The 14,753-nt window shown below is 37.0% G+C and overlaps 1 protein-coding gene across 1 annotated transcript; it reads right to left on the minus strand.

Moving 5' to 3' along the window:
• Nucleotides 1-10,368: 10,368 nt before the first annotated feature.
• On the minus strand, nt 10,369-11,960 carry spam1 (sperm adhesion molecule 1). Its single transcript, XM_063000782.1, has 3 exons — nt 11,028-11,960; nt 10,836-10,925; nt 10,369-10,671 (listed from the first exon to the last, which is right to left on the minus strand). Exons 1-3 carry the CDS (start codon nt 11,958-11,960, stop codon nt 10,369-10,371), a joined length of 1,326 nt encoding a protein of 441 aa, XP_062856852.1.
• Nucleotides 11,961-14,753: the final 2,793 nt, after the last annotated feature.

Below are 14,753 nucleotides of genomic sequence, written 5' to 3' on the forward strand. Positions count from 1 at the left end.
AATTTACCAAATGGGTTTCTCACCTACTCCAACCCTGATCAGGACACAGCAGCTTTCAAAATAATAATAATCATCTATCTATCTATCTATCTATCTATCTATCTATCTATCTATCTATCTATCTATCTATCTATCTATCTATCTATCTATCTATCTATCTATCTATCTATCTAACTCTCTCTCTCTCTCTCTCTCGCTATATATATATATATATATATATATATACTGATCAGCCATAACATTAAAACCACCTCCTTGTTTGTACACTTTGAGGTTCTACAATTACTGACTGTAGTCCATCTGTTTCTCTACATGCTTTTTTAGCCTGCTTTCACCCTGTTTTTCAATGGTCAGGTCCTCACTGTCACTTCTGGACACTTCGTCTCTGACTTTAAATCTACAAGGTGGACCAACTAGGTAGGAGTGTCTAATAGAATGGACAGTGAGTGGACACGGTATTTAAAAACTCGAGCAGCACCGCTGTGTTTGATCCACTCATACCAGCACAACACACACTAACACACCACCACCATGTCAGTGTCACTGCAGTGCTGAGAATCATCACCACCCAAATAATACCTGCACTCTGGTGGTCCTGTGGGGGGCCTGACCATTGAAGAACAGGGTGAAAGCAGGCTAAGTAGGTAAGGCTAGGTAAGTGGAGCTGATAAAATGGACAGTGAGTGTAGAAACAAGGAGGTGGTTTTAATGTTATGGCTGATCGGTGTATATATATATATATATATATATATATATATATATATATATATATATATATATATATATACTGTATATATACTGTATATATAAATACAGTATATGTATATACAGTATATACAGTATATGTATATACAGTATATACTGTATATATATATATATATATATATATATATATATACATAACCCACATGGAGTGGGACCTTAATTAATGTCATCATTCCATTCAAGGTGCCAAGGATTACAGAAATTGACAGACATACATTCCATGTGAAGAATCAGGAAAGGTCAATGGCAGAAAAATGACTGAAAGGCCAATAAAACCTTCAAAATCTGATGAGAAGTTTCTAAGAGTTTCTTCTTTGACAGAGTGAAAGCTGCCCATCAGGGACCTGGCTCAGTGTGTTCAAAAAATATTTTTTACATTTTATTTATTTTAAAAACTTTAAAATACATTTGTTTGAAAATGGTCACAAAGCCTTTGTTTTTGGTTTTAGAGCTTCACAGTAACACAATAGCCACTGTTTTATATAAATAATGAAAATCTTGGAACAGTGCTGAATGTATTCAGGAGCTGCTGGCCTGCTACAACTTCTCCAAGGGTTCTTGTCCAAATTGTCCAGGAAGACAAACAGATCCCAGAAATACATCTTAACAAGTGCAAATGTCTCTAGATTTAGCTCAGTGTTTATCACTTAACAATACAAAAGAGAGTAGACAACAATAAGATGTATGTGAGGGCAGCAGAAAGGAAACATCTGGTAACAAAGATAAACAGCAATGCATTAAAAATTAAAAAAATAACATAAAAACATTAAAAAATACATGTGAATGCTTTGAAACCTTGTGAAACCTTTTGTGATAAAGTTCTTTGAACAAATAAATCCTATAATGTCCACCAAAAAGGCAATATGGCATTTTAAAGTAAGTACATTTATACCAGGAGTCAAACATGGTGGAGATAGTGTGATGCTGTATGAACACTTAAGCTGCCTCAGGAGATACAGTGATGGATAAATGAATTCTGCTTTCTATCAGAAACATCAGAGATCATCTGTCCTGGAGGTAAAGCTTAGTTGTAACTATCTTAAGCACTTAAATCATGCTTTAAAGGGCAGAGGCGGCTAAGCAATTAGCTAGCATGATGAATAACAAAGGACATTACTGCTTCACTATTTCTCTATATGGAAGCCTGTCATATTACCAAAGAATCCTTTGCTAAAGTTAATAAACCCAAAACCTTTTCATCACCAGTTACACATTTCAAAATTTCTATTTCATTTTGGACGAATTTTTTATGTATATTTTCAGAAAAAAAAGATGTTAGTCATTAGTAATTAGCATTTTAGTGCTACTGCCTACACACTCAAAAGAGTAGCAGACTGAGTCTAAGAAAAACAAACAATATACTGTCCAACAGTTTTAAAGTACCTCAGAAAAAATGACAGTAATAAAAATAGTAGTAAAATGTGAATAATCTGGCACGTCTAAGCCATGCTGGAACTCCTGCTAACCAAACAGCTAATGTTGTGTAAAAGGTGCTAGCCTAGCTCCGTCTATTATTTAACTATTTACAGACAGAATGTGTTAACCTTAAAAAAGCTTCCAACCTATAACTCAGTTTACTGTTTGAATACAGAAAACACTAGCCTATATTAAGTCTGTTTATGTGTAAAAGTTCATGTTTACATGTTTAAAAAGTACTAGTCCATGTCTGTTTATGAACTGCCTACAACACGTCTGCTCACGATCTGTTAACAAGCGAAAGCTGCTAGCCTATGACACATCTGTTCAAAATCTGAAGGTGTTAGCATATAAAAAGTCATTCAAAAACTATTTACATACAGAAAATGCTAGACCACAGTAAATCTGTTATTAAACATTTCTCCTACTGTATAATACTGTTTCGATTTGTATAATAAGCTTAGTATGCATTTTCCTATCAATACTGTATATTGTCCAGCTTATAAGGAAGTCATTGACTCCAGCTGTACAGATGTGGGCTGGAACTGGCATCCCTTTATTTACCTAATGATTATGCATTTTCATTTCATTTCAAAATTTCATTTTGCCCTGCCTACACACACAAGTATGGCAGTACACACAAGTCATGGCTGAGCAGGGGCGGATCTAGAAAAATATTTATGGGGTGGCGAGAGGGGGGCAGGAATTTTTGAGGGGTGGCAACATATGGCAGACGTATTTATACTGAATTTAATCACAGTTATAACAGTTTGATGAGAAATAGTATGTACACACTACAAAAGGGCACGGGCTGCCATTTACAAACTCATACAGACAAACTTAATCTCACGCAATCAATGTCTTGCATTTAAGGTTTCATGTGAAACAGTTCATATTAGGAATAAGTGACCATACAATGTAATCTCATTAATAGGAGATAAAAGTATGGTAACACTACTGTAGGTGGGGCATTATCATTATCAAAGGAAAGGCATTAAGGTAAGACACAGGTGATGAGTGGCAGATGTATGAGAGGGAAAGCAAACAGTTTTTGACTGTCAGAGTGGCAGCGTTGCAAATTGGCCATAACTTTTCTTTTAATTTGTTGCTGCCAACTGGGGTGGCAGCAGGGGTGGCAAGGCTTTCTTTTAGGGTGGCATTTGCCACCCTATGCCACCCCGGTAGATCCGCCCATGTGGCTGAGTAATGGCTTTTGTGTGACATAATAAATCATAGATAAATAAATGTAGGTTGTGTTCATTTTCAAGTCATTGTTACACTTAAAAGCTTGATTCCAGGTATGTATTGTCCCAGTGGTCACTGACAAAATCATGAATAATAACTATATATAAAACTCAAGTTCACAACTCTATTTGATGTTCCTTGAAGTAAAGCTTTTGTGAATCGAATGTTAATTTTCCATTGCATGATACCATACAGTAAGTCTTTAAATCTGTGATTCCACATATACTAGACGTTTTCATTGCCAAATTATTTGTACTGTGCCTACTGTACCCATGCTAAATTTGGGCAGTAAGGGTGAAGCAAAGGGTGCACAGCACTGATTGGTCAAATGCAAGAAACACATGTAATGTGGTGGTTTAGGTAAGCTGCATTGCAGACTTACCTCCAGAAGATTTTGGACCCAAGTGCAGTGGGTGAAGGCCTGCTGGATTGTGCAGATCTAGTTTCATAATACTGAAGTCAGCTGCAAAGACTTAATAGCAGAATTCATTAGTCATTGGGTCATTGATTGTAATGCAGTAAAGACCGGTAGTCAAAGCAAGTTTGCAAGAATCTATCCTTTTTAGCACAAAGAAGAATCGATGTCAAGGGACAGATACAGTCAAGAACCAAAGCCTCTCAGGACACACATATGTTCAGTCATCCCTCCCAAATAGACATGGCCCACCTTAGAGCTCATCCTTTGAGCAGGGATACCATGTGGGTGAATTTTACCCTCTTAGTGGAAAAAACACTAAAGCTAAGGTTCAAAAGCCAGTAAGCACTATAGGACGAACTCTCAGCACTGCCTGCTTAGAGGCTTGAAGCTGGGGCTTAAAGAGGTGGAAAGTGGGTGTGTGTGGGGGGGGGGTTCAGGTTCAGGATTAACATCCTAATTCTGAGCCAGGATCTGGACATGGCTTTTCTGTGACTCAGAAACTCATACTGAGTCACACTGGCTCTCGATTAAAAAAATAAGATGCAACAGAATTAATCAGGAGCCGTTTTGGGAGGCAAAATTTGTGATGATTTGAGTTTTAACATCTGGAGGATGTCAGACCAGTGAATGCCAGACACTAAATGCAGTGGACTACAACCATGCATTATTAATGTTCATACATTATGAGGATATTACTTTGATTTTAACTTATTTGTGTATGACAGACCTTTCTAGTAACTTTGTTCTGATGGTTACTATTACTATGCAACAGACAAAGTGTTCATTCATCACTTTACATTGCCTCTGTCTTTTTACCATCTTTCCTCCTCTTCTTTTAATTTTGTCTCACATGCGCACCAGAGGGCTTCAGCCTTTTTGACATATTGGCTGGCTGCTGCTATGTCGTTAGCTAATCTTCGTGTTTACTGTTAATTACATACTGTCACTCACTCACTGGCAGTCCCCCTGCTTTACAGCCAGGTAATTCTAACTATAGCATGAGGAAGTGGGGGTGGGGGGGTTGATGTGCCAGGGGGATTCCAAACTCGCAGTGCATGCATCACAAAAAATGTTAGGCTTATATTATTAGACTTGTAATATATAATGTTGTGAGTTTTTTGTTCTAGCATTTGCCTATACTGCCTATGATATGAGCTAGCTTTGGTTACATACTAATATATATTTTATATCTAAATAGAATCAGGATGATTAAACTAGCCAGCTTGTATATTTTATGGACTGGTTTTAGTAATCAGTGAGTCTTGTCTTTGGTAAAAGCTGTCTTTTGTGTGTCTGGAGGCTCTTGTGTCATGCTGCTGTAGTGCAGACCAGCCCCTTCACTGAGAAGTAGAGCACTATGCCAGTCACAGGCAGTCACTAGCCAGCCTTTTGTTCCGATTCATGCAAATGTGGCATTTTTGTTTCCATTTAACACTAAATCTGAAGCCAGATTGGTGCACTGCATGGTGAATGATGACTTGAATGTCAAAACTGCATTTCATTAAAAAATCCAAATATCATCCCTAATATTTCACCAGCTTAGAGACTATTTTGTCTCAGGGTCTAGTTCAGTTTATTTATCTTAGACCAGTTCATTTAAACAGATCTGGCCTTAAAATTTTATTTTACATGCCTTATTAAATAATGCCTATTCTATTAAAATCCTGTCATGTTTTATACTGAAGGGATTTTAAACAGCATCTGATCTGTACTGGTTTATCAGAGCTATCTTTTCTGTAATGTTCTGAAATATGGTGGTCCTGTAGGAACTTACATTATTAAATGTCAAACAGGCAAGATGAACTATGTTATCCTAAATGTCATGTGTTTTGTCCTAACTAAAATAAAGGCAGAGCAGGCGATGAATAATAAATAATTTATCATTAGAAGAATACTTTGCTGCCATCTACAGTCAAAATAATCATACAAGTTGCTATTCTAACCATTTTAACCGTCGAATATCCTCCATTCTACTGTAAATCACATCTTTAAGTGCTCTTTAAAAAGGTTGTTATTAAATTCAGCAGTTAGTGTTATGATTTCCATTTATCAAAATGTGAATACTTTGTAGTGCCGCATTGCACGTCTGCACAGAAAGCACTAAATCAGTGCTTATTGCACTAAAGCAGTGTCATTAAACACTTACAGTACTAGTCACTTTATGTGGTTTATGTCATGTTTATATAGTAAAATATTTGTAATTAAATATAGCCAACCAATCAATTAATCATTTTAAGACAAAAAAAAGTAAAGCTTTGGACACAATTAGAAGAAATGGCCTATTACAATTATTTATATCCACAACAATCCATTAATCATTTCCTAAACAAATAGGTTTACTTTGATGTACAGTTTCTAAAATATAGTACATTTAAATAAGGCACAAACCCCATTATGGCTCAGTGGGCAGATTATCGAGTGTTATTTCATGATTCTAAATACTGGTCATATGATTGTTTCTTAAACATTTTGTGCATTTTTCTTGCTTATAAAATTATTTTAAATTTCAGCTCTGTTCTTGTTTTGTTTTGAGAACAAAATGCACAAAAATCAACATGAATGCACAGAAGTGGGCTATAACTAATAATTCTGTTAAGATAGCATGACACAAAATCCCTGAGCAGCTTATTAAATGAATGCCACAAAGATTTTAAGCTGTTCTGGAGGCAAATGGATTTTACATACTTGACTGACTACTAAGTGCCAAACAGCTGGTACAAGCAGTAAAATGTTATCTTTTATGTATATACATAAAGGGTTTTAAAGGGTTTAAAGTGTTTACAAGTTTGTAATAATAGTTGCCTACCTTACTAATTAACAGATTAACATTTGTATGGTTGTGGAAATACAAGTACTGACTGCAGCTTATCTGTTGCTCTGTACACTATGTACCTCATTTATCAATCAAAAGGGTCCACCACTGGAACCCCGCTAACTAGATGATGTTTGGGTGGTAGACCATACTTAGCACTCCACTGGCACTAACACGGCCATAACATGGTTATGTTGTTCTGCTTTAAGCAGGTGTAGCCTAGGGGTTAAGATACTGGACTAGTAAGCAGATGGTTGCTAGTTCAAACCACGCCACTGCCAGGTTGCCACTGTTGGACCCTTGAGCAAGGCCTTAAATCCTCAGTTGCTTAAGCTGCTGCTTAAGTTGCTTTGGATAAAAGTGTCAAAAATGTGACAGATCCAGCAGTGTTGTTGCAATTTTTAAATACTGTTAACTTCCTGGTCTCTTTTTTACGTACCCTGTTGTACCCTGTTTTATGTACTCATTGTAGGTGTAGACTTAAATACTTGAGCTATTTTCTTTTTTCATGCACACTGTGTGTTATTCTTCATCTAGTCTTTAGGGGATACATTCTGTTCACAGGGCACTTAGCTTTATATTTTTTGGTTGAAGCACTATTCTTCTCCCAGCATTGAGGTTTTGTTCAAAAACCCCAACAATCCTGCTGCACCTGCTACATTTATAGAAGTACAACAAACAACCAAGTCATTTTCACATTTTAGTTCCACATGTAGGGACACCTACATAGTATTTAATAAAGGGTCAGAATACTTTTTAAAAGTTTTTGATTTAAAATTATTTTTAGGGCGCACCCAGGTTCGAGTCTCGGCTCTGCTACTGGTCGGCTGGGCGCCCTCTAGCAGGCATAATTGGCTAATGCTTGCAGCAGACAAAATTGCCCTCCAGTCTTCTAGGGTGGAAAATGGCCAGATTTAACAAAGGGGTGGGGCTGTGTAAGGATCATGGTTGCCCAGGGCACCTGCACAGCGGTGGAGGAGCGCAGAGTTCGGGGTGTGGCTTTCCGTGCAAGAAGCCGGCCTCAAGCGCAAATCCATCGTAGACTAGGGGTGCCCAGCAGCAGATTGACTATGCTATATTGGGAGAAAAAGGGGGTAAAATGGCAATAATAATAATAATAATAATAATAATAAAAAACTAAAAAAGAAACATAGTTTTATTTAATCATTATTAGTGATAAATATTTCAAATCAAATCCACAAAACAATAATGTGCACAAAGTCTAGTGGTCTTAATACTTTTTGAATCCAAGGAGGGTTGAATATTCTAACCCACAAAGACACTGATCAAGCAGATGGCTAGTGAGGATGATCTAATCAAACAATATATTTCTTACTGTTAATGTTGTTGCTTATTGTATATACACATACACACTGGCTATTAATTTAATGTACATGTTAATATGAACTTTAGGATCAAATAATTCATTTCTTAATGTATCTACCTCTGCCTGCCAAACACTAATGCATAATATTAACAGTGGCGGAAATGTCTCAAAGCAAGATGTTTAAGTTTCAAATAAGCAATGCTTGCTGAATGTTGCTGTATACCGATGTGTCAAGCCCTAAGTAAGTACAACAAAGTACTGCATTTTCATACATTCACATCTTATGTGGATATAAACGAAAATGCACTATACAGATGATAACTTTACTGTCAGTCGCCATACACCAGTTTGTAGCCAGCACTTTTAAAATGAGGATGTTGGTGAGCTAGGGTCCGAGACGGCTCTTGTTAAAAGAGGGAGCTGTTCTGGAGGAGAAAGTGACCAGCAGAGGATGACACACATCAGCAGGGAAGCTGATACCATCCCCAAGGACCACGACTTTGCTTCGTCTCTGGATCCCGCCTTTCAGAAAGAAGATCTTGCAGCTCAGGAAACAAATCGAGAAGCTTACTATGAAGCGGCGGTTTGTCATTCATCATTTTAATGGCTCAGATGGAGACGCTGGGTTTTCTACAAGGTAAGATGCACATCAGGCTCAGATTAGAGGTAGATGCACTAAAATGTGATAAGCTTACTTGCTTGAATGATCCGACTGATGCTGTTGACTGTGTGAGTCTTGAAGCAACTGAGTGAAATAATAAGCTGACTGACTCGGATTGCAGCAAAGCATGTGCACATAGACCATTAGACCAAGGAAGAACATGCCATGCATCAACTGTGATGTTGACTCAAAAAATACTTACCATATTCACCATTTATAGACCAACATGTTGCAAGTATCTTAGTGTGATAAAAATTAATAGATGAAACAGTCAGGGCCTCATTACGCTGACAAAGATTTGCAGGTGTTACCGGTTATAAAAAGAGGATGACAATGTATATAATAGTAGAAATATTAGTGGTAAGTATAGATGTACGTAATTGCCTCCTGGATCCTGTGACTTGTTAGGACTTGTTAAGTATGAAAATAAATTAATGGGAACCAAAATTGGACTAGTTTGAAAACCAAACCAATTCATATTCTTTTCTGTATTTAAACATTCTTCAGAATAAAACATTAGATTATTTCTGTAGTCACAGTTATAAAACTCAAGGTGCAAATAATAGTCTTATCCATGCAATGCCATAATTTATTCACAGGACGTTAAACTCATTAAAGGCCCACATGTATCAGAAGCCAAACTGCCAGATTATTGCCAGCTTTTTAGCATTAGTTGTGTGATTATGTTCGACTTATTATTCAGTTGGTAATTTTTTTCTGCATTAAAAAGAAAATCAAGGCGGGACAGTGGTAGCCTAGTGGGTAAAGCTTTGGGCTATGAACTGAAAGTTTTGGAGTTTGAATCCCAGCTCTGCCATGCAGCCACTGTTGGGCCTTTGAGCAAGGCCCTAAACCCTGTCTGCTCAAGGGGCGAGTACGATGGCTGACCCTATGCTCTTACCCCAGCTTCCAGACAAGATATGTGAAGAAAGAATTTTGTTGTACTGTACACCTGTATATGTCTAAATGAAGGCATTCTATTCTATTTATTGAAATTAGACCTTATAATGCAAAATATCCCTAAAATAAGCACCTAGTGTGTTTGGGTAGGCTCTGGACACACAGTGGCCCTGGTCAGGGTGAAGCGGTTACTAAATGTAAATGCATAGCCTAAAATTCCTAAAGTAGCCTGGAAAACAGAAGAATCCTTGTTACAAGCCAGGATCTGACTTATAATTGGATTTTTATTCTCTGTATCCAGACTAGCATACCATGCTGTGAAAAAGTATTTGCCCATCACAATTCATTCATTCATTGTTTGTTTTACTACTACTTTATTATGGTCAGGGTTGTGGAGGGTCAAATTCATTGGTCAAAAGAAACACCCCAGGTGTGTTGCCAGTCTATCACAGGGCAAACAAATACACACACTTAGGACAGGTTTTAGTAGCTTTAGTTAGACTGATTGCTTGTCTTTGTGGGAGGACAATTAAATGTTTTAGATCTTCCAACGTATTTCAGTTTAACACATGTAACCACAAAATCAAAATAAAAAAACATTTATTTATTCAAATAAATGAGGTTTATAAGATTTATTCAAAACCTATATTACATATGAAAAATTTAGTCATAAAGTTCCATTTATTAACCTTATTTTAATGTTTAATTTTTTTAATTTGCCCTGTGTAAATGATAAAAAAATCTATTGTAAAAGCAAAATTATTACTTGTAATGCTACAGGAAGACCTAAAAATCACACTTTACTAAGTACTTTTGAGTTGAAATTAAATTAATGTGTTGTCAGAGCATTGTAGACCAGCATAGCACTGACAGGTAAACCTCTCTACAAAGAAGTTAAGATCCAGTTGAGATGGTACACCAACAGCTCTGTATTTTCCATTAAGCTTCTGAATACTGAAGTTATCTGGGTTCAGGTGCAGGTAATCATCAGAGTCAGGATTCTTCCGAACACAGCGTCCATTGCTTTGGCACAAAGTCTGACTGCAGAGTTTTGCAGCTGCTGTTACATTGGCCACATAAGGATTAAGTGTGGAGGGCAGATAGGCAGCCAGTGCTTCACATGAGGACTAAAAGAAAAAAAAAAAGAAAAAAAATGTTCAAATAATGCTATCAGCAATCTAATTAACTGAAAATTTAAATCTATCATGATTTAGCAAAGGTTTTCTTAGTTTTAGACAGCCTTATTAATGAATTTACATAACAATGGTAATTTGGTATTGGCACTGAATACCTTTTCATTGTAGTCACTACTAGCACCCCAGAGCACCACACCTGATGCTCCTAAAGCTGCACTCTCCCCAATGCTCCTCACTAGATCAGCCTCAGATAATAACAAAAGAATATATAATATTTAGACATTTGTGTTGCAGTTTGCAAAACTATGGAGTAAGTGTTTTATATGTAGTAGTGTCTGAAATCTTACCTCACTCAGGTATACTTTGTTCTGATCACGGAAGAGAGGGCGCAAGTACACATAAACAGGGGAAGTGTAGACATGCTTTGGCAGTGCAGCCACCCTCACAGCTTCCTTCACACGACCTCTGACAAACAAAGCTGCATTTGGGTTTTCATTTAGACTGAGTGGTAGATATGCAGAGGGAAACAGAGCTGTACTGGAATTCCAAAGCCATAGGAGCTCATCATTACGACTTCTCTCAATCTCTGAGCAATCTCCTGTGTATCCTGGTTCTTCATACCCATAGTTGTAGGAATCTGGAAACAGGTAGAAACCCCAGAGGTACTTTGGACGCATCTTGATTCCAAGTTTTATTGTCTCCTCCATGTAATCCCTGGCTGCTTTCTTAAACTGCTCCTTGGCAACTTTAACAGCTTCACTTGAGGATAAAGATGGGTCATTCTCTACTGCAAACTGAATGGACATCTTCTGATAAATGATTTTGGAGCCCCAATTTCTATCCCACAGTGGACGCCACTCCTCCCAGTCAATTACAGCTAGGCCTGTGTTGAACTCAGGAATGTATTGGGTAATATCGAGTTGGGCTTTCCCCTGGCTGGCTTTCAGGTTTCCTTTTTGCGGAATGCCACCATTATACTGAATTCCAGTACTGTTAACCGTGTATGGGTACAACCCAAGTCGATTGGCGTAAAAGATAAAAAGAAACTGATCAGGATCACTTTCGGTTGTTGCCACTGCTTGGAAGGCTGAAAAATCCAAATTGATCTCAAGCTTCTTACACACTGGGGTAGGACTGTTCCATATCACTGCAAATGGATTATCCTTAATGAGAGAAGCAGCTGTAGGGGGGCAAAACGAGGCATTGCTAAGGTATCCATGTACTGACAAAATTAAAATAGACAAGTAGATCAGGTATCGTTTTTCATTGGAATGGCACATTGTTGCACCCTAAAACACACATAGAGTAATAAACATGTGAAGTGCAGAATTAAGATCCAGACCTGACATGTCAAATGTTTCAAATAAACCATTACAACATTAGTAAAATGTGTTTGCACGCATTAAAACATTATTACAAACATTATACATTACACAGACTATGTATAGAATAACTAGATAGCAGTGAGGGAGGAAACATCATGCTATTTTTATTTTAATAAGCACAAGCACTTGATTAGGTGTGTCCTTACCTGCATGAAAGAGTCCATTCAACTGCATGACTGGCAGTATTATATCTATTTACTAAGCATGGTATCGCTGGTTGGTTTGTTTGCTTTTATGATACCCATGTGGGTATTACATAACCAAAATCTAACAATAGGTGAAGACTTATGAGAACATACTCAGATTACTTAGTTTAATTTTGAATTATTCAGTACTATTTTAGTGATATTTAGTCATTAATAAGTAATACAACTGCACATTTGAAAGATTAGCTAGTTACTATATTTTGTGGATTACTGTTAATGGATTAAATTCCTAAATTTGTAGCCTTATCGGTTTGTCCTTTTCCTCTGTTAGCACTGTTTGAGGCATACAGTGCTGTGGAAAAAGTATTTGCCCCCACTCGATTTCTTTTATTTTATTATTTAAATTGTCCAATTTCAGAGTTTCAGATTTTCCAACTAATTTTATTATAAGACAACACAAGCACACAAAATGCAGCTTTTAAATGATCATTCAGTTTATTAAAGATAACGATTCATTCAAAACCTATATTACTCATGTGAAAAAGTAACCCCCCCCCCCCCCCAACCTAATAATAAGTTTGCTATAACTTGCGGTAAGTCTTTTACATTACTGTGAAGGAATCTTAGCCCACTCATCTTTGCAGAATTGATTAAAATCAGCTACACTGGAGGGTTTAAAATCATGTTGTGGCATCACAATAAGATTCAAGTCAGGCCACTTCAATACCTTATTTTGTTTTACTTGAGCCATTTAGAGGTGGATTTGCTGGTGTGATTCTGAATATTGTCCTGCTGCATAATCAAACTGATCTAAAGCCTTTTGTCTGCATAAGCAAAGTAGCACCAGACCATCACACCACCACCACCATGTTTGACTTTTGGTATGATGTTCTTATGGTGGAATGTCAATTTTACGCCAGAGATGTGCAATACCCATGTCTTCCAGAAAGAACCACCTTTCACTCATCAACACAAAATATTATTCCAAAAGTCTTTTTTGGGGTGAATGTGAGACCAGCAGTGGCTTGTGCCTTGCAACTCTCCCATGGATAGCAAATTTTGGTAGGCCACTCACTACTGGGAAGATTCACAGCTGTTGTAAGTTTTCTCCATTTCACTGAAGATTTATAACCATTTCCAGTCTACTAGATTTTAATGACATTGTTTTACATCTCTATTTAGATCTCTTTAGAATGTGGCATTATTGTCAGTTTTTTTCTGAACTTCTAGTCTACTTCACATTGCCAGACAGGTTCTATTTAATGTAATGTTCAGATTTAAGAGGTTTGGCAGTAATCATGCCTGGATGTTGCGTGTTAATTTGACACAGTTGTCAGTTTAATTTGGTTGACTTGTAAACTAATGGGCCAGGTAGGACTGAACAGCATTTTTCTCCTTCAAGAAATGAAAATATTATTTAAAAACATTTTATTTTACCTGGGTTCTCTTTGTCTAATATTAAATGTTGTTTGATGATTTGAGAAATATGAGTGTGACAAGTATGCAAAAATGAGAATGGACAAATACTTTATCACAGCACTGCAAACAGGTATTTAATGACTTTTAAAAATGAAATTTTAAATGTATATGTATCTCATAGAAGAGTTGCATATTTTGCTAAGGGGTTAATATATTTTCCATCCTAAACAGTGAATGTCTATTCAGTGTGTTTAATAGAGATATTGGAAGTACAATTGTTTGTGTAAGTCAGGTAAAATATGTGTTTCATATTGTGATTGAGTATCAGACCACATCTCATGAGCAACATACTGCATATAAAACTACAGGAAAGTCCAAGAGAGTTACAAAATCACTTTTATGTTCATGGAGCACTACATTATGTTCTTATCAGAGTCAGAGAGGTTTTATTGTCATTTCAGCTACATACAAGTACATATTGAAACGAAACAGCGTTCCTCTAGGATCACGGTGTAACACAGTACAAAAAGTGCAAGACAATACAAAACACTGTAAATACAACAATAAATACAAAAAATCCTATAATAAATAACTACAAAAGATATTCCTAATTATCCCTAATATAAACAAGTAATTAGAAGACAGGACTAAAGACAAGTGTTAGTACATGATGGTGAATAGATGGTACAATGGTTCATGAGGTAGTGACATGTTGTACATTAGCAGCGTAAAATTGGCAATGCCGATAAGGTGCCTAAAAAGTAAATAAGGTGCAAAAATACAAGTAAGGTGCAGAAATTACTTGTGCAGTTCCAGGAGGTGTGCAAAAAATGCAAGTAACATAGTCAATACAGTTCAGTGTGTGGCAGCAGAAAATTTCCGGAGGAAATTGTTATAGTACTGAATTGAGGAGTCTGATTGCCTGAGGGATAAAACTGTTACACAGTCTGGTTGTGTTAGTCCGGATGCTGCGGTATCGTCTCCCAGACGGGAGCAGAGTAAAAAGTCCATGTGATGGGTGGGTTGGATCGTCCACAATGCTGAGAGCTTTGCGGATGCAGTGGGTGTTAAAAATGTCCGTGAGAGATGGAAGAGCGACCCCGATGATCTTTTCAGCTGTCCT

Source organism: Trichomycterus rosablanca, chromosome 1, assembly GCF_030014385.1.
Source record: "Trichomycterus rosablanca isolate fTriRos1 chromosome 1, fTriRos1.hap1, whole genome shotgun sequence".
Classification (NCBI taxonomy): Eukaryota; Metazoa; Chordata; class Actinopteri; order Siluriformes; family Trichomycteridae; genus Trichomycterus; species Trichomycterus rosablanca.

Excerpts from the sequence above, each read along its gene's own strand:
- spam1 (XM_063000782.1), bottom strand. The coding sequence starts at position 11,960 with ATGTGCCATTCCAATGAAAAACGATACCTGATCTACTTGTCTATTTTA. Across the intron at positions 10,926-11,027 it reads ACAAAGTATACCTGAGTGAG|GCTGATCTAGTGAGGAGCAT; the intron begins GTAAGATTTCAG and ends TTATTATCTGAG. Across the intron at positions 10,672-10,835 it reads GTAGTGACTACAATGAAAAG|TCCTCATGTGAAGCACTGGC; the intron begins GTATTCAGTGCC and ends TTTTTCTTTTAG.